At 41.6% G+C, this 20,378-nt stretch overlaps 1 protein-coding gene across 1 annotated transcript in view; it reads right to left on the bottom strand.

Moving 5' to 3' along the window:
- Window positions 1-650: 650 nt before the first annotated feature.
- KPNA4 (karyopherin subunit alpha 4) overlaps window positions 651-20,378 on the bottom strand; it is a 62,088-nt gene continuing 42,360 nt past the window's right edge. The window contains exons 15-17 of the mRNA XM_084638897.1: window positions 14,761-14,923; window positions 3,641-3,735; window positions 651-2,565 (exon numbers count right to left, since the gene is read on the bottom strand). Of these exons, the coding sequence (XP_084495023.1) occupies window positions 2,467-2,565; window positions 3,641-3,735; window positions 14,761-14,923 (357 nt within the window). The 3' untranslated portion in view covers window positions 651-2,466. The remainder of the gene's footprint in view (window positions 2,566-3,640; window positions 3,736-14,760; window positions 14,924-20,378) is intronic.

Below are 20,378 nucleotides of genomic sequence, written 5' to 3'. Positions count from 1 at the left end.
ACCGGATCCTCGCTAGAACGTGCATCTATATAGCGCAAATTCACATAACATGCAGTTGCGGTCATGGATCCCAAATGTAATTAGTTTAATTGCAATTCATTTTAACGCGGTCCCCGCATTAATGCGGTACCACACATCGATCCCAAACCCTGCGTTCTAGTGAGGGTCCAGTGTACTGTATGATTTACATAATGCATGAAAGTAATCAACTCTCTTATGTCGGTTCTGAAGCCATAACTTCCTCTGAAATGTCCCTCATTTCAAGCATCACTCATTTTAGTCCTGAACCTATTTATGTTCTATACAAATTGTGTCTTCTCACTTATTATTGCATATTATTTTTATTAGATATAAAGAAACAGGGAAGTGAAGTTGCAGAAAGCTATTTACAGTCTTAAATTCCCTACATGAATAACAGTTCCTATTCTTCTCTTTGGGTCTGTCTCTCATATTGCATCCCATATTTGGGCCTTTGGCAGGTTGAGAGGTATGTCTGAAACACATTAAAGGGTTAAAAGGGTATGGAAGTAACAGTTTATATGAACATTTTGTTAAACTATTTTTTGCCTGCTTGTGTACACAAATGCTTTTTAACTTCTTCACTACAATTCAAGTTTATACAAAAAGACACACACCAAATAATACAATGCTGTTTTAAAGGTTTAACGTTTATTTCCCCAAGACAGCCTAGCCTGCACTCTACTTAGATAAATTTCACAAGCTAGTTTTCTGCTGCTTCTAGTTTTAAACTTTAACCATGTTTCTGATGACAAGGAATGCTGTAAAAATACTCTAGTCCAACAAAGAGTTATGATCACAAAATAATCTTTATCCATTCTACAGTGTTTCAGAATTGCCAGTTGATTTTAAAACACAAGGTAGATATAGATGCTAATGGTGACTAATCCGGTATGTTTTATTATAGCAAACTGTTGTTCATGCAACACTTGTGCTCAAAGGGGAAGGCACAGCATTTCCTACAATGAGCCACCTTATAAAGAGTTCTCCTTTTTGTATAAATTTGTAATGTCACCTTTAATTTAGTGTGCAGAACCTCAAAACTGAGGTATTACTCCAATTATAAAAACACTTGCATGTTTTTTATGCAAGTTTTAAAAATACAAAGTTTTCTCTCTAAAGTGGCTCAAAATAGATTGTTCATGGCTGCCTACATCTAAGATAAAAAGAGTCTAAAACAATTGGACAGATTAGGCATATTATTAAAGGTATTCAAACCAGGAATTGGATTTGTACATCTATTCACACCTCTTCTTCGGTCTTTATTCAGCAGTACATATGCACCAAATTTCATTTTTAGAAGTTTCCATATCATTTTCATAGAAAACAAAGTTTGAAAACAAGTAACATTGAACAGCACGGTATTCTACCACAAAAGAAACATTTGGTTACAGGACTCAACAAAATCTAAAAATGAGCTATGCTGTAGATTACCACATGCAAAGAGATCATTATGTTATCTTTGAAAATGAAAAGGATGATGAATTTATTACCACATTTTACTGTCTTCTACTATTATGGCAACTTATGTACTGCAACAGTCTATTTGGAGAGAAATGTATGTTTTTTCATGCAAAAATCTACATAAATTTGTTTTGATGATATGGAAAGCTTTTCATAACATCAAACATTCATCTGGTGCAAATGCACAGGGAAGCCTTCCTGAAAATTCTGACTTTACAAGCAACTAATAATAAGCCATACAGGAAAGAAATTAAAAATAACTAAAAGAAACAGGGAAAAAATAAAATAAAACAGGCTGCAGGAGTAAACCAGAGTCTGCTGCTAAACCGGTCTTTATTTGTGTGTCCAGTGTAAGTTAACACTTATGAACTCATTTTGATAATTTACTAGGTTTATTATCAGCCCCCTGAAGGCGAATCAAGCTTGCATGCGTTCACATACAGCATCACAACCATACTCTCGTACACACGCCACTCCAGGACTAGGAGTCTGCTTCATGAGTGAAGAGCCCCAGGTTTGAAACATGAGCCTGGCTCCACAGCTGAGTCCAGACATTCATTCAATGTTGTCCATTCACACGGTGCTTCATAGCAAGGCCTGGGCTCATTCTCCTTGGACTTATATGGGCATCCTATTCTCTTTTATGCTTACAAAGCTTGATGATAATAGTACTGCATTTTCCCCCCCAATTGCTCTAGTAAGTCATTGTTCCTTCTCAGGCACTGAAGATCTTTGACCTGTAGCCCTTTTTCTTTGAACAATCTAAATAAGCATTCAGTGAAGTTTTTCATTACATTTTGCCACTCATTCTCACTCGCACCCACTCGCCATCTTGACTTCATTTGGGCTTTTCTGTGATTCCAAATGAAATCTTCACATTTTCTTTCCCGATTTAATGCAGCAGCGGATCCCATGAGCCAAGATTGATGGGTCAAACCATTTTTTATTCAGTGCTGCATTGTACCTAACCACCAAAATATCACTCTAAAACTGGAACCCTTCTGCTGGTACATTGGCAGATGAATTGAAACCAAATGTTCCACCTTGTATTGCCTCTGGAACAAGGCTAGGATCTTCATCAATCTATTAAAAAAACAAAAAAGTACTTTGAATGGGTACAGAGAGGACAAATACTAGTTGAAACAAGTTTTACATCACAGAACGATTCTAATGCTTATAAGACTAGATGAGTTTTTTAAACAATAGATAAAGCTAAACTATAGATGCTGATGTAGCCTACTTGTAGTAGTCTGACGCCATATAGCTCACAATCAGCAATACTATATTTACATACCTTTCACCCTGAATCACCCCGAAGCACTTTATGAATTCAAATATGACTTACAAACTGAATGACAGAGAGGGTGTAGCAACACTATTCGGACAAGAAAAGAAGAATCAAAATTGAGAGGGCAGCCCGGATAGACAGACGTGCTAGTTCTGCTTCAGTTAGCACACTAAAAATGGTAGTGTGGACACACAGACAGCGGCACATATTTGAATACTTCTAAAATGAGACCACCACCAGACTATTCTCAAGATGACTGAACTACCCAGCAATGCCTTTGGTATTTTTGAAGTTCTAATGCTGTTTTAGTATGTGTGTGTGTAAGTTAGTATTACTTTGGCTGTCCAAATGAATCTGGATTAAACAGTGTTCATGTACTGGTTTTTGTTATATGAGGTGAGTATCAGACATTTCATATACTCTACTCTCTAATTCTAGCCTGTGATTTCACTTTTTAAATGGCTGCTGAATAAAGTTAAACAGGGATTTTTGAAGTTATAGAGCCTGCTAATTTGGTGCTACCAATTTTGTTTTTCTTGATGTCAATATTAATGTCTTTCTTTTTAGTCTATTTTATTGATAAAGACAGAAAAGATTATAATTTTAGTAAGATGTTTTGTTTTAGAGCATGAATCATTTATTTGTATCACGTGAGAGAATACTGCAGCTTTGGGAGGATGTTCTTTGGTAGCAAAATAATAAAAATGCACAACCTGACACTATGTTACTCAGAGACAACCACAAATAATGCTATAACGCTCACACAGATTTAAGAACTGTTGTAATTATTTCCTTAACCATGTTTGTAAGAAAAGATTAAATATGATTGAAAGCAGAATAGATTACACTACACTGCTACTAGATACTTACATCATCTGAAGAGAAGAACTGATCAATGATCTCATAAGCCAGTTTGTAGATGTCTTCATTTTCATGATTTTGTAGCTGTTCAATTTTCTCCAGCCCTTTAAGAGATGGAATTAAATTAAGCATTAAAATACAGTAGAATTAGAATCTCATTTATCTGACCCTCTGTTAGGCTCTCCACATTAACTGATCAGGACTCCAGGGCCAGAAGTGGGCAATCTCTCTTGTGGCCACTAGATGCTGCTGCAGCAACACACTTTCCCATTCTCTGGATTTTTGATGATCAGATCTGGTCCTGGTCCCAATTAGATTGGATAAACGGGATTCTGCTGTATTATATTTGACAGCCAAGCACAACCTGCTCCATACACATCATGATAATACAAGTTCTAAGTTAATGGTTCTTATGTGCTATACTGTGATATTGTGAATTATCAAGTACTTTTTTTATTATTTAAAAATATCATGGGAAAAGTCTGCAAAATGATTTGGGTTCAACAGATCGTACTCAAACTTCACTTTGTTCATCTTAGCTACAAAGGCACCTCAAATACCAGTGCAAATAAGGAAATCTTAAAATGAGAGTCACTGGGATGAACTGGACATAATATTTTCCAATTACATTTCATGAAATTAATCTACATGGAAGATAATCAGCTCTGTAGTATGCACCCTGCTTTATTGGGAATCCTGAAAGGACAATTGGCTTTAAGGTATAAATACATAGAAGTCACAGGAAACAGTCAAAAGGGTTTTGTGTGCTCTGGTATCAAGATAAAATTAAGGTTTCTTTTAATACTTTTAGCAGATAGTTGAATCATACTCTTTAGTGCTTTGAAATATTCATGATGAAAGTCAGTAAATCCATAACAAAACCGAATTCCAAAGTTAAGTATGAGAGTCATGGTGGGTGAGGTAATACCTTTTATTGGACCAATTGCCGTTCACGAGAAAAGCTTCTGAGCTCCACAGAGCTCTTCTTCAGGACCTATTCACGTGCCTAATCCTACAGTTAAGGATCCTTGTATGTCACAGATTCCATGACTTTCTGTGACCTCTGCAGCGGCTGGTGTGCCAGGCCCAGAGGCTGCCTGAGCCGTTCAGGCAGCCCTTGGGCCAGGCACACCAGCTGCTGCTGGGGCAGTCTCACACCCCCAGCAGCAAGAGTTTGGGTGTGGGGGTACTCAGGGCTGGAGTGCAGGGCACTGCTTACCCAGGACGGGCTCCCCGGAAGGGCTACAGGAACTCCCTTCCCACAGCTCCTAGCTCCATGTGCTGCCTCTGCCAGCAGGCACCACCCCTGTAGCTCCCATTGGCAGCAGTTCCCAGCCCCAGCCCCGCCAACCCTCCCCCCGAGCATCTGTGGCGCCCCCCTGTGCACCTGCGGTACCCCCCAAGGGCTCCCCTATCCCCCAAGTTTTAGTCAGGGGTATACAGTAAAAGTCATGGACAGGTCACGGGCCGTTAATTTTTGTTTACTGCCTGTGACTTTTACTAAAATTGCCTGTGACTAAAACGTAGCCTTAATTATAGTGAGCATGTGCAGCCAGATAAGTTAACAGGACTGCTAGACCTCAACATTTTAGACCAGTTAGATGGCTTAAGGGGATACGTAGTAATAGTTATTCAAATCTGACCAACTCAGCCAACCTCAATTCAAACCCCACCTTGAGCAGAAATTGGGAAAAGGTTGGCTGGCATATTTTTGTTTATTTTGAAGGAATGTAATCAAAGTATTTTTATTAAAAAATTAGACATGTGAACAGTTGCCTGCAGGAGCAGGGCATTTTAGGGGATGGTGCAATGGGGAGTGGAAGAGTCAGGGTTTTGGGACTGCATCAAGGGGCCAGGGATAAATGGTGATAGGGGACATTAGAGGAGTTGGGGGATCAGGTGAAGGACCCATGAGGATAAGTGGCAGGGAGCTGGGGGAGAATAGGGACAGGACCCCACATTCACCCCTTCAGTGTACACGTGCATAGAGAGAGGGGCTCAGATCCCCCAGATCCTTATCCCACCATGTGTGCCAGGATCTGGGGCCTCTTGCCCATCTAGGGGGTCTGAGACAGTCTCCCTGACCCACCTGGTGAGCTGGGATGAACGCCCAGGCCTCTCTGGAGGTATCTGAGCTCTGCTCCCTGCCTCTCTTTATGTGCACCAGGATCTGGGGGATTCCTGCCCATCTATGGGTGTCTGACCCCCCCATGTGCCCCAGCTTCTGGAGGGAGCTTATCTTTTGGGGGTGGGATCTGAGCCCCTCTCCCTTCCACCATGTGAGCTGGGATCTTGGGGAGGGGGGGTACCTGCCAAATTATGGGGGTCTAACCGCACACCTTCTGTGAGCCGGGTTCTGGAACAGAGCTTGCCTTATTTGAGGGTCAAGCCCCACTCCCTACCACCCCCCCACCTGAGCTAGTATCTGGGGAAGCTCTGCCCTCTGTACGGGGAGTTTAGAACAGGTATGTTTGAAGCATGTACAAAGAACACACTACTGACACTCGTGTGAGGAGACGAGAATGGGCATGCTTGACCCATATCAAAAACTCATTTTTCAGACTATATTCATCTCCTTCAGCAAGGTGGATAAACAAATCAATGATTTAAAAAAAAAAGAATTTTTTTGACAAAATGCTTTTTGAGGAAAAAACCTATCTAAAGATAGTTTTAATTAAGATACATTATAGCTCAGATCTCATAATGGAATAAGGATTATAAATTCTAATTCTACAGTAGGAGACAATATATTCATGTAATGTTTAAGAAAGTTTTGTAAATGAGTTCCAACAGTTCATGGATTAGGGACCCAATCTTACGGTGTTCCAGGGGCTTCTGTATAGATTATTTAGGTTAATCTTTCTATATACCCAATGGGACTCAGTCTAGAAGATATGATCAGAGATGATTAGTTTTGCAGTTCTCAAACAGTGGACTTGTGTCTCCAAAGATAACAGCAAACATTTTTAAAAATAAATAAATAAAATAAAGGTGAGAAATAACACACCTCAACTCTATTGTCCCTCTGCAAATTTGTGTACACAGAGTCAATCCCTTATCTCTCTGTAAAAGTGAAAAGTTACAGAAAGTTCAATGAATGGAAGATTGTTGGGGGTGGAATAGATCTCGACAAGGAGAAGTCGTCTGGAGATAAATGTGAGAAGGGAGGGACAGGCAGTAGAAATAAAAGTGGAACTGTTTGAGCAGCGTATTCCAGAAGTCTTGAGGTCTTTCTGAGTGTAGCCTTCATTGATTTGAGATCTACCATACCATTCTCTCACTAGAAGAGAAAACCTATAATGGCAGCAGGCCGTAAAAGAGATCCAGTTTGGGAATATTTTAATGAAGTTCCTCTACCTGTGGGTAAGACAGGCATGTGTGCAAAATGCAAACAGGGCAACAAAGAAATGCAAGGCCTGGTTGCCTGAGTGAAACATTATAAGAAGTGTTCCTTCTCAGGAAGAAGCTTCGTTGAAGATGATGAAAGGAACATATCTGAACATTCAGGATCTTCAGGTTGGTAAACTTTCTTATTTCATACTTCTTTCTTAAGGACTGCCTGTCTTCCTTCTGACCTACTCTGGAATTCTCATGCTTGAGGAAAAAATATAGTAGTTACTCTACGGTACTACCATTTTAGATGCAGTTGTGATAAAAAATAAATAGCTGAAATGGGCAGATCTTCCTTTTACACTTTCACCTTTAAAGTAGTGCTGAGTGTCAGTGAATGCAATGAGTAATACTAAATGAGCAGTATGGTAATAATAATTAAATAACTGCATTGACTTATTTTGTTTAGGAGAATCCATCCTCAACATATAGGGTTCTGAAGACTATCCACCTTCAAGATCACCATCATTTTTCTATAGTTTCAGAGTTATCTGCCAATGATAGTGTTTCAGTCACGTATGTCACCTAGCCACAGTATATCACCTGTAGCAAAAACAAAAAAAATCTCTATCATCCAGAAACAACCATAGATAAGATTGTGATGAGAACCAGCACATTACAAAAAGAGGTAATTGATGAAACATTGCCCGGTTTATGAAACAAACTCTCCTTTCCGTATGATTGAGAACCCACACTTCATGAACATGGTTCAGTCATTAAGACCAGGATACAGTCCACACAACAGAGCAGATGTCGCAGGCAAATTGCTGGATAAAATGTATGAAAGAGAAATTGAGCAGTGTGCAAAAGGTCTAAAGGGTGAAATTGTTAACCTGAGTCTTGATGGGTGGAGCAATGTCCACAATGATCCTGTTGTATGTGTTTGTGTGACAACAGAAGGGAGTGTCTTCCTTACAGAAACAATTGATACATCAGGAAATGCACACAGAGCAGAATACTTACAAGTAGTAGCAGTAAAAGCTATAACAAACTGAAAAAAAATTCAAATGTGTAGTACGCAGCTTGGTCACAGACAATGCTGTAAATGTATCCAAGATAGGAAGAAATTTAGAAGAGAGTCCAAAGCTAATAACACAGTTGCAGTGTTTATTTGATGCACCTCCTAGCCAAAGACTTCAGTGTTCCAGAAATAAAGGCTAATGTTGTTGAAATTGCAAAATACTTCCGTAACAACCGCTTTGCAACAGCTGCTCTAAAAAAAGTGGGAGGAACCAAACTAACTCTCCCACAAGATGTGCGATGGAACTCAGTAGTGGACTGTTTTGAGCACTATATCAAGAACTGGCCTAATCTGATGACAGTTTGTGAAACAAAATAGTGAAAAAATAGATGGCATTGTCACAGCCAAAGTTCTCATCATTGGGCTTAAGAGAAATGTTGAACACATGCTGAGTACCCTGAAGCCTATTTCTGTAGCCTTGAACAAAATGCAGGCAAAATAGCTGTTTTATTGCTGACGCTGCTGAAATTTGGAAGGAACTGAGTGAGAGCTTAAAAAGAGAAATACGAAATGACAGAGTTACATTACAAGCATTAAGAAAAACAAACAGGACCAGCACTATCTCCAGCTCGTTTTCTTGCAAATATTCTCAATACTCGGTACCAGGGTCAAACCTTAATTGTTGAAGAAGAGGAGTTGGCTCATCCAGCAATCATCCCTCCATAATGCCAACAACAATAAACTTCAGAGCTAAGGGTGAACCATTCAAGAAATATATGTTTGCTGATGATGTTTTAAAGAAAGACACACCAGTGAACTGGTGGAAGTCACTTAAGCACTTAGATTCAGAGACTATTGAAGTGACAATCTCACTTTTAACAGCAGTAGCTTCTTCTGCCAGTGTAGAAAGAATATATTTTCTTCCTTTGGACTAATTCATTCCAAACTGAGAAATCGTTTGGGACCTGAAAAAGCAGGAAAGGTTGTTTTTCTTTTCCAGATTATGAAAAAACAGAAAAATGTAGGTGAAGACGACTAAGTTAGCTGCAGAAGCCAATATCTTAAGTTTCTCATGTTGACCTGGCTGACATAGTTGATTTAATTTTTTTTTTTTAATATTTCATTTAACTATTTTAGTTAAAAACAATTTTAACAAAAAAACTCCCCTGATTTTAAAAAACTTGAACGTTTAACTAAATTCAAAAATTCATATCCTTGTTTTGTTAAATTATTATATGTTTGCTGTCAAAGAAAAAAATCCAGAATACATAATGTTGTTTTAGTTAAATAAAATAATTTAAAAATCTGTCTGGTGATGTTCTCATCCAAATACAACATGGCAAAAAAATCCTCCACATATTAATGATTAACATGTTGAATTGGAGATAGTTCACCTCCTAATGACTTCATAAATATCTGCTTCAATTACCTTTGGTAAATGAAATAACCAAGCATTCATCATCTGATATAGCTGTAAAACTAATCTGAAAAGTTTTCAAAATAAATCACTTTAAAAATGTATAGTGTGTACCTTCTAAAACTGAAACCTACATCTATCTCTGAGTTGTGAAGAATATGTATTAAGGTTATAACAACCAACAAGAATGCACTTTTATGTAGAAATCCATGATTAAAATCGAGTCTTCCTGGCTAGTGATTTAAATGATTCAAAGCAATTTGATTTAAATCAAATCCACCCTGCCTTCAGGTGTTCTCATTCAGATGAGACCATCACATTGAGATGAATGGGCCACTTCACACCTCTGTGTGTTCTATGCTGCAGATGGATGTGTAGAGCTCTGTGTTAAACCTAGAGAGGCTATGGGAGTAGGGGAGGGAAACGTATGGGGAAACTCAGACTAGCCAAGGATCAGTAGTCCACTTGGCACTTGTAGTTAGCATGTAGAACACAAGGACTTATGCTAACAAGTTTTCTTTCTGTAACCCCACCCCCAGAAATTAAATGACAAAAAAAAGTAGGCCATGTCTACATTACCACTTACGTTGGCAAAAACTTATGCCACTCAGGGGTGTGGGGAGGGCTCGTTTTGGAGATACATCTTTCCTACAATACCATATGGAGAAGAGCTTTCACTTACCTGGCTAAGTATTTCTAGTCAAGAGATTTCTGGTATTCAGAAGCACATTTTGGACTTTTTCAAAAGGCTCCAGCCATGAAGCAGCCACACTGCTAGATGGAGAGCTTGGGAAGGAGCAGATGTCCATGGTCCCCTGGGATTAAGTCTAGATCTAATGGGAGAGTTAGAGGAGTTGTCAAGTATCAATGTTGACAAGGCCATGCAGTGCTATAAGAATGAGGTGAGCACGGTCTTGTTTTATTTTGAATACTATTCTGGGCAGTAAAGGAACTGAAGGGAAGGTGCATGGAAGGAAATGCTTCCAGGATAGGAGAAAGGGATCTGTCAGTGAGCCTTGGCTGAGCCCTCTCCAGGAACAGAGCTGAGAGCATTTTCTGTTGGTTCTTGTCGCAAACAGATCCACTTGGGGAGTTCCCCCCAGATGGAAGATGGACTTAGTTATCTCTGGATGTAATGACTGGTTAAGTTGATTGGAGAAGGATCTGCTCAGCTGATCTGCTACCATGTTCTCTTTCCCCGAAAGGTAAGCTGCTCTCTTGGATCTAAAATAGGCCCGAAACCCCCTTTTGCTTTGGGGATCAGGAAATGGAGGGAATAGAAGTCTTGTCCCGAGGGACAATGGAACTTCCTCTGTGGACCCTGCCTGAAGAAGACACTGGACCTCCTGCTGAAGGGCAATCTCGTGAGAGAGTGATTCCTGAAGAGGGACAGGGGAAGGGTAGAAATAAACTGGATGGTACACCCCCGTTCTACCACGCTTAAGACCCACCAATCTGACATTATGCGGGCCCATGCACTTAGGAAGTGAGGTAAGGGATTGGTAAATAAAAGATGGGGAACAGACAGAACTAAGGTAGCTAGTACACTGTCCTTGAATATCCCATCAAAATGCCTATTTGGAAGAGGTGACTAGATGGGATGAGCCTCTCTCATCTGAGATGGTGGCTGGTCCATAAGTTGTGGTGGGGAGGCTGCCTGGAACCAGTCTTGGTACCAGGGGATGGTGCTCTCTGTTCTGGTGTCTCTGGTGCACGCTTCATGACTGTGTCCAAGAATGTTGAGGGGAGGACCTGGCTGGAGGGGAAGGCTCCACAGTGCCAGAATGGCCATTGATATAAGCCTGGACCCAGTGCTGGGGTTGCTGGATAGCCCACGGTCCCAACAACTCTGATAGGAGATGTAGTGTCCTGGACAAGATAGAGAGGACTTCACTTCTGTGTCCAAAGAGTCAAATGCCTGAGGCAAAGTAGTGGTCGATGCAGATGGGACTGATGAGAGACAGTCTGAGCCTGGTGATAGCAGTACTGCAAAAATCATAGGAGGCTCTCTTCTCAACAAGACAGGCTTCAACAGAGGTTTGAGTAATGGTATCACAGGATCTAGATGTGGTGAGGTATAAGTTGCAGGCACAGGCACTGGCTGCGAGCCTTCTGCTGTCGACAATATCAGTACTAAGAGGCTAAGCAAGTCTTCTGCAACTGCATGTGCTGCCAGGGTGATTGGGACTGGCACCGGCTGTTGGGTCTGCAAGTGTCCTTCAAGGAATGGCCTTAACAAACATGGCACAGAGTCCGGAGGCAGTGAGACCCCCTTGGGAGGTGACGAGCTTTCCAGGGATGGCCTCTCTCTCAAACGCCTTTGTGGAGCGTCTGCCTCGGTCATGCTTCAGTGCCAACGCAGAAGAGCAAGAGGTGGAACCTGAGAAAGGTCTGAAGTTTTTTTTTTGGTACAGGGGAATGGGACTGAGGAACTGCAGACATCTGTTGCGGTGCTCCATACTGAAGATGAAGTACTTGGGGCACTTTACTCCTGTGACCCTTTCTGATGGGGGTTGAAGTGCTGCTTCCATAAGCAAGAACTTAAGCCATGCCTCCCTATCTCTTTTTGAGTGGGGTTTGAAACTTTTACAGATGAAATATGTGTGACTGATGTGGGATTCTCCTAAGCTTTCAGGCAGGACAGATGCAGGTAGCTGACTGGAACAGGATTTGCAGAAGTCTTGCAGGACTTAAACCTCGGTGAGCAAGGTATCATTCCAGTACCAGCAGTGAAAGAGGACAAAAGGTCAAAAGAGACCAAAAATGGAAACCTAGCTGTTCAATCATCAACAATTGACTAAAAAAAAAAACAAAAAACTTACTATACCTAACTATATACAAAGAAGAACGAGAGAAGTACTTGAATTAACCAAGTCTGCATTTGCACCAATCATCACTGGTGATAAGATGGAACTGGATGGGGATGGGGAAAGCTCTGCTCTTTTATACCAGCACACAACGGCATGCGGCAGAGGGCACTCAAGCCACCCCAATGGATACTACTGAGGGGAAAAAGAACTCACCTACAATGGATATGATGTGCAATTACTCAAAGAGCCCAAACGTCACAAAGCCCGAAAAAAAGAGTTAAGGTTATGTGGGAGCGTACCTTAACTATCCCTCTTAAAGTGATGCCCCAAAACACCCATAACACATTTGCACCCTGCCTTTTCACTCTATAGGAAAGGAACTACCCTGCCCTATAGTAAAATACTTAGCTTATACTCCTGACAGAGTCTTGTGAAATTTAACAACCACTTTATACTTAGTCACAGGATACATCTAAATCTATACTTGTCCTTACCCATCAGTAAACCCACAGACTGCTCTCATAACCCACCTGACTGCTGATAATCCCTGTGTCAAGATTCTCCCCACCCCCTAGCGCCTTGCTACTAAATGGTACATCTACAAAGTAATTGATCACCCGTGGCTGTCCTGAGTCGCTGGTGCAGGGCTGTAAAATTTCTGTGTAGTTGTTTGGGCTTAGCCTGGAGCCTGAGCCCTTGGACTCAAGTGGGGAGGGTCCCTGAGCCCAAACAACTACACTGCAATTTTTAGCCCTGCAGCTCAAGCCTGAGTCAGCTGACCTGGGCCAGCTGCAACCATGCCTCAGGTCTTTTATTCCAGGGTAGATGTACCCTAAGACAACCTATCACAATTTTGAAATAAAATGATATAGCTAGCTCCTCAGGGTTCACATTCTGCCCTTTCCGTTACTCATACACAAGGTGAGTGCAAACTCTGATCTCCTCATATGACAATCACAGCTCTGTGAGGCTCTCAAACTAATCTAACTCGTCAGCTCAAACACACCCTTTCCAACCTGTCCCACCTATTGCCTCCACAGTTAAACCAATCAGTCAACACAGCTACAACTCACAAACTGAATGCAGCTGCAGAGAGTATGCAGATAAATCCCAGTGGCTATTCCCAGCTCTAGGGGACCAGAGTCAAGGTTACATGAACATGTATCATAACTCCATATTTACTGGTTTCCTGAAGTTTGCTGAACTAAATGTTCTGCAAGGACATGAACTCCCACTGGGCAGCTTAACTCTGCCTTAGCAAAATTTTTTTGCCATTTTATCTACTGAGTGGCAAAAGGCAGTTTCTCCCTCTTGTGGCTACCATATCTCCATAGTATTCAAAATATATATATATTATATATATGCTTGTCTCCCCATGGAATTGTTCCTGATTAGCTGCATGTGTGTATACTTACTCCGGAATACATTTGTTCCGGTTTAGTTTAATCCACTTTAACATGTGTAGACAAGTCCTTAATGGCAGAATTATGTCAGATATAAAGAAAAAGCCTGAGATGTGTCCTACTAATCATACTTATCAAACAAGTAGTACATTAAGATAAAAGTAGCAGAGAGTTTTATGCTGCCTTACAAAAGATTCATAATTAAATCACTCGATTGAAACTGAGAATCTGGTTTAATTACCAACTCTGCCACAGACTTCCTGTGTGACTTTTGGCAAGTCACTCTGTGCCTCAGTTCTCTAACTGTAAAAGTTTCCCAGAGATTTGGGGAAAATAAAAACTGATTAAAGTTTGAGGTGCTCAGATACTATGGTGATTACCTAGACAATTAGACTGTACTACCGCTGTGTAGAATATATCTAATATGTATCTATCTATCCATCCAGCAGATAGAGGCACAGCTAAATATATCAAGAAGTTCTAAGAGTTTATTTTAAACATAATATATAGTTACTCAAATACCTCTCACTTTAGAATGTTCCCTCCTGAACTTCATCTATTCATACTATACATCCATGGACTTTGCATTTCTTATTTTAAGGAGCACCACTCTCTGATCTCAGTGAAGTTACTTGCAACGTAGGAGTTTTCCACAGAACTTGTAGTGGTAACTAAATTAAACATTTAATACTAAAATGGTTTATTTTTCTCAAAGAGAGCTCCAACTGGATGGTAGCTGTTTAAGTGTTTAACAATTTAAAAAAATAAAAACATGCCTGAAAGCCATTAACAAAATTACCACTTAATATTTTGTTTTAAAATTTACCTGGGCATAATTTGACCAAGTCTGATTCAGTTTACAGCCTATGAGGTAAAGGTACCCTCCATGTACTAATTTGTGAAATATATTTTTCTAGTTAGGTCATATACACTACATATATTCAATTTAAGGTTTCTTCAAATAGAAAAGTTTGTTAAAATATCTCAAATCACTAAGTGAACCTTATACTGAGATTTGATACAAACAGTTAAACAAAAAATAAGACAAAGATGCAATAAACGGCAAAGTCCATGAGTATATTTGTGGTTAATGTTCAAACCATTAGTTATAATAACAGTAACACCAACTAGTTATTCAAAAATCATACCTCCACACTCTTCTATAAGATTGGCTATGGTCTCCGCTTCATCTTCAGCCATTTTTAATATATTACTTAGTCCATCCAGCACTACTTGTACAACTTGAGCATCTTTTACTGTTAACAAGTTGCAAAAGGGAGGAATTACATTTTGTTGAATTAGATATGCCACCTAGGAAAGAAAACATACATAAAGTTAAAATGTAACAGTAAATAGTGTGTGACAGGTAAAAAGATGCAAGAAAAGGAAGGGAAGCTACTGGCACCACAAAAAAAATATTTTTGATAGACAGAAGAGACAAGAAGGAAAGACTACATGAAATAAGAAAAAATTTTATTCAAAGTATGCACTCAACAGTATAAGGAAGTTGCTTACCTTATAGTACTATAGGTACTATACTATAAGTTTGGGCTGTCAAGCGATTAAAAAAATCAATCATGATTAATCTCGCTGTTTAAACAATAAAATACTTTTTATTTAAATATTTTTGGATGTTTTCTGCATTTTCAAATATATTGATTTCAATTACAACAGAATACAAAGTGTACAGTGCTCACTTTATTTTTATTACAAATATTTGCACTGTAAAAATGATAAAGGAAATAGTATTTTTCAATTCCCCCATTGCAAGTACTGTAGTGCAACTTCGATCATGAAAGTTGAACTTACAAATGTAGCATTATGTACAAAAATAACTGCATGCAAAAATAAAAATGTAACACTGTAGAGCCTACAAGTCCACTCAGTCCTACTTCTTGCTCAGACAAAAAAGTATGTTCATATTTGTGGGAGATAATGCTGCCTGCTTCTTGTTTATGTCATGTGAAAGTCTGAACAGGCACTCATGTGGCACTGCTGTAGCTGGCGTCGCAAGATATTTACTTGCCAGATGCGCTAAAGATTCATATGTCCCTTCATGCTTCAACCACCATCCCAGAGAACGTGTCCATGCTGATGACAGATTCTGCTCGATAACAATCCAAAGCAATATGGACTGATGCATGTTCATTTTCATCATCTGAGTCAGATGCCACCAGCACAGGGGTGGGCAAACTATGGGCGGTGGTCCGGATTTGGCCCCTCAGGGCTTTGCATCTGGCCTGCGGGATTGCCACACTGCAGGCCCCACACTGCTTGGGAAGTGACTGGCACCACGTCCCTGCGGCCCCTGGGGAGGAGAGGCAGAGGACTCCGCATGCTGTCCTTGACTGTGGGTACCTCCCCCGAAGCTCCCATTGGCCAGGAATGGGGCCAATAGAAACTTCAGGGGAGGTACCCACAGGCAAGGGCAGCATGGAGCTCTCTGCTCTTCTGGGGCTGCAGGGATGTGGTGCCGGCCGCTTCCCAGAGCGGCACGGGGCTGGGAGGGAGCCTGCCTTGTCCCCAGTGTGTGCCACTGCCACCCTGTAGCCACCCCAGGTAAGTGGCGCCGGTCTAGAGCCCACACCCCTCCTGCGCCCCAACCCCCTGCCCTGAGCCCCCTGCCGCACCCCGCACCCCTCCCTGCACCACTGTCCTGAGCCCCCTCCCGCACTCCGCACCCCTCCCTGCACCACTGCCCTGAGCCCCCTCCTGCACTGTGCATCCTAGCAGAAACTAGGGGGGGCGCTTTTCTTGACCTGCTGCTCACAAACCGGGTAGAATTAGTGGGGGAAGCAAAAGTGGATGGGAATCTGGGAGGCAGTGACCATGAGTTGGTTGAGTTCAGGATCCTGACGCAGGGAAGAAAGGTAAGCAGCAGGATACGGACCCTGGACTTCAGGAAAGCAGACTTCGACTCCCTCAGGGAATGGATGGCCAGGATCCCCTGGGGGACTAACTTGAAGGGGAAAGGAGTCCAGGAGAGCTGGCTGTATTTCAAGGAATCCCTGTTGAGGTTACAGGGACAAACCATCCCGATGAGTCGAAAGAATAGTAAATATGGCAGGCGACCAGCTTGGCTTAATGGTGAAATCCTAGCGGATCTTAAACATAAAAAAGAAGCTTACAAGAAGTGGAAGGTTGGACATATGACCAGGGAAGAGTATAAAAATATTGCTCGGGCATGTAGGAATGTTATCAGGAGGGCCAAATCGCACCTGGAGCTGCAGCTAGCCAGAGATGTCAAGAGTAACAAGAAGGGTTTCTTCAGGTATGTTGGCAACAAGAAGAAAGCCAAGGAATGTGTGGGCCCCTTACTGAATGAGGGAGGCAACCTAGTGACAGAGGATGTGGAAAAAGCTAATGTACTCAATGCTTTTTTTGCCTCTGTCTTCAGTAACAAGGTCAGCTCCCAGACTGCTGCGCTGGGCATCACAAAATGGGGAAGAGATGGCCAGCCCTCTGTGGAGATAGAGGTGGTTAGGGACTATTTAGAAAAGCTGGACGTGCACAAGTCCATGGGGCCGGACGAGTTGCATCCGAGAGTGCTGAAGGAATTGGCGGCTGTGATTGCAGAGTCATTGGCCATTATCTTTGAAAACTCGTGGCGAACCGGGGAAGTCCCGGATGACTGGAAAAAGGCTAATGTAGTGCCAATCTTTAAAAAAGGGAAGAAGGAGGATCCTGGGAACTACAGGCCAGTCAGCCTCACTTCAGTCCCTGGAAAAATCATGGAGCAGGTCCTCAAAGAATCAATCCTGAAGCACTTGCATGAGAGGAAAGTGATCAGGAACAGCCAGCATGGATTCACCAAGGGAAGGTCATGCCTGACTAATCTAATCGCCTTTTATGATGAGATTACTGGTTCTGTGGATGAAGGGAAAGCAGTGGATGTATTGTTTCTTGACTTTAGCAAAGCTTTTGACACCGTCTCCCACAGTATTCTTGTCAGCAAGTTAAGGAAGTATGGGCTGGATGAATGCACTACAAGGTGGGTAGAAAGCTGGCTAGATTGTCGGGCTCAACGGGTAGTGATCAATGGCTCCATATCTAGTTGGCAGCCGGTATCAAGTGGAGTACCCCAAGGGTCGGTCCTGGGGCCGGTTTTGTTCAATATCTTCATAAATGATCTGGAGGATGGTGTGGATTGCACTCTCAGCAAATTTGCGGATGATACTAAACTGGGAGGAGTGGTAGATACGCTGGAGGGGAGGGATAGGATACAGAAAGACCTAGACAAATTGGAGGATTGGGCCAAAAGAAATCTGATGAGGTTCAATAAGGATAAGTGCAGGGTCCTGCACTTAGGACGGAAGAACCCAATGCACAGCTACAGACTAGGGACCGAATGGCTAGGCAGCAGTTCTGCGGAAAAGGACCTAGGGGTGACAGTGGACGAGAAGCTGGATATGAGTCAGCAGTGTGCCCTTGTTGCCAAGAAGGCCAATGGCATTTTGGGATGTATAAGTAGGGGCATAGCGAGCAGATCGAGGGACGTGATCGTTCCCCTCTATTCGACATTGGTGAGGCCTCATCTGGAGTACTGTGTCCAGTTTTGGGCCTCACACTTCAAGAAGGATGTGGATAAATTGGAGAGAGTCCAGCGAAGGGCAACAAAAATGATTAGGGGACTGGAACACATGAGTTATGAGGAGAGGCTGAGAGAGCTGGGATTGTTTAGCCTGCAGAAGAGAAGAATGAGGGGGGATTCGATAGCTGCTTTCAACTACCTGAAAGGGGGTTCCAAAGAGGATGGCTCTAGACTGTTCTCAATGGTAGCAGATGACAGAACGAGGAGTAATGGTCTCAAGTTGCAGTGGGGGAGGTTTAGATTGGATATTAGGAAAAACTTTTTCACTAAGAGGGTGGTGAATCACTGGAATGCATTACCTAGGGAGGTGGTAGAATCTCCTTCCTTAGAGGTTTTTAAGGTCAGGCTTGACAAAGCCCTGGCTGGGATGATTTAACTGGGAATTGGTCCTGCTTCGAGCAGGGGGTTGGACTAGATGACCTTCTGGGGTCCCTTCCAACCCTGATATTCTATGATCCCTTCCTGCACCCCAACCCCCCTTCCCTGAGCCCCCTCGTACGATCCACACCCCTCCAGTTCCCCAACCCCTTGCCCTGAGCCCCCTTCCTGCACACCGCACCCCCCTCCCACACCCCGCACTCCCTGTCCCAGCCCTACATTCATGGCCCTGCATGCAATTTCCCCACCCCATATGGCCCTCGGGCCAAAAAGTTTGCCCACTCCTGCACCAGCAGATGGTTGATTTTCTTTTTTCTGTAATTTCTGCATCGGAGAGTTGTTCTTTTAAGACTTCTGAAAGCATGCTCCATACCTTGTCCCGCTCAGATTTTGGAAGGCACTTCAGATTCTTAAACCTTGGGTCAAGTGCTGCAGCTATCTTTAGAAATCTCACATTGGTACCTTCTTTGTGTTTTGTCAAATCTGCTGTGAAAGTGTTCTTAAAACGAAAAATATGTGCTGGGTCATCATCTGAGATTGCTAGAACATGAAATATATGGCAGAATGTGGGTAAAACAGAGCAGGAGACATACAATTCTCCCCCAAGAAGTTCAGTCACAAATTTAATTAATGCACTACTTTTTGAACAAGTGTCATCAGCATAGAAGCATGTCCTCTGGAATGGTGGCCGAAGTATGAAGGGGCATACAAATGTTTTGCATATCTGGCATGTAAATACCTTGCAACGCCAGCTACAAAATTGCCATGTGAATGCCTGTTCTCACTTTCAGGTGACACTGTAAATAAGAAGCAGGCAGCATTATCTTCCATAAATATAAACATACCTGTTTGTCTTAGTGATTGACTGAACAAGAAGTAGGACTGAGTGGACTTATAGGCTCTAAAGCTTTATATTGTTTTGTTTTTGAGTGCAGTTATGTAACAAAAATATATATTTGTAAGTTGCACTTTCATGATAAAGAAAATGCACTACAGAACTTGTATGAGGTGAACTAAAAAATACTATTGCTTTTATCATTTTTACAGTGCAAATATTTGTAATAAAAATCGTAATATAAAGTGAGCACTGTACACTTTCTATTCTATGTTGTGATTGAAATCAATATATTTGAAAATGTAGAAAATATCCAAAAACATTTAAATAAATAGTATTTTATTATTGTTTAATCGTGCGATTAATCGCAATTAATTTTTTTAATCGCTTGACAGCCCTACCTTATAATATAGTACCTACAGTACTATAAGGTAGGCAACTTTCTTATACTGTTCAGTATATACTTTGAATAAACTTTTTTCTTATTTCATGTAGTCTTTCCTTCTTGTCTCTTCTGTCTATTAAATATAAATATTTGTTTAACAGTGCAATTAAAGCTGCGATTAATTTTTTTAATCACGATTAATTTTTTTAAGTTAATCGTGTGAGTTAACTGCAATTAAATCGACAGCCCTACTATAAGGTACTACAGAACTGGAGGTTCTTTGAGATGTGTGGTCCCTATCTGTATTCCACTGTGGGTGCAAATATGCTCCACGTGCCCCAAGTCGGAGCATTTTGAAAGCAGTGTCTGTTGGTCCGCATGTGTGCATGGGCTCACCTCATGCTTCTGACAGAGGAGATAAAAGGGCAGCATGAACTCGCTGCCTCTCCAGTTCCTTCTCTACCATGAATCAGAGAAGATCTGAAGCAGAGGGGAAGTAGGGTAGGTTGTGGAATACAGATAGGGACCATACATCTCAAAGAACCTCCAGCTACTATAAGGTAAACAACTTTCTCTC

The sequence above is a fragment of the Lepidochelys olivacea genome (assembly GCF_965140295.1).
Source record: "Lepidochelys olivacea isolate rLepOli2 genome assembly, chromosome: 9".
Taxonomy (NCBI): domain Eukaryota; kingdom Metazoa; phylum Chordata; order Testudines; family Cheloniidae; genus Lepidochelys; species Lepidochelys olivacea.
The sequence above is the reverse complement of the archived record's forward strand: the minus strand, read 5'-3'. Positions and strand labels throughout refer to the sequence as shown.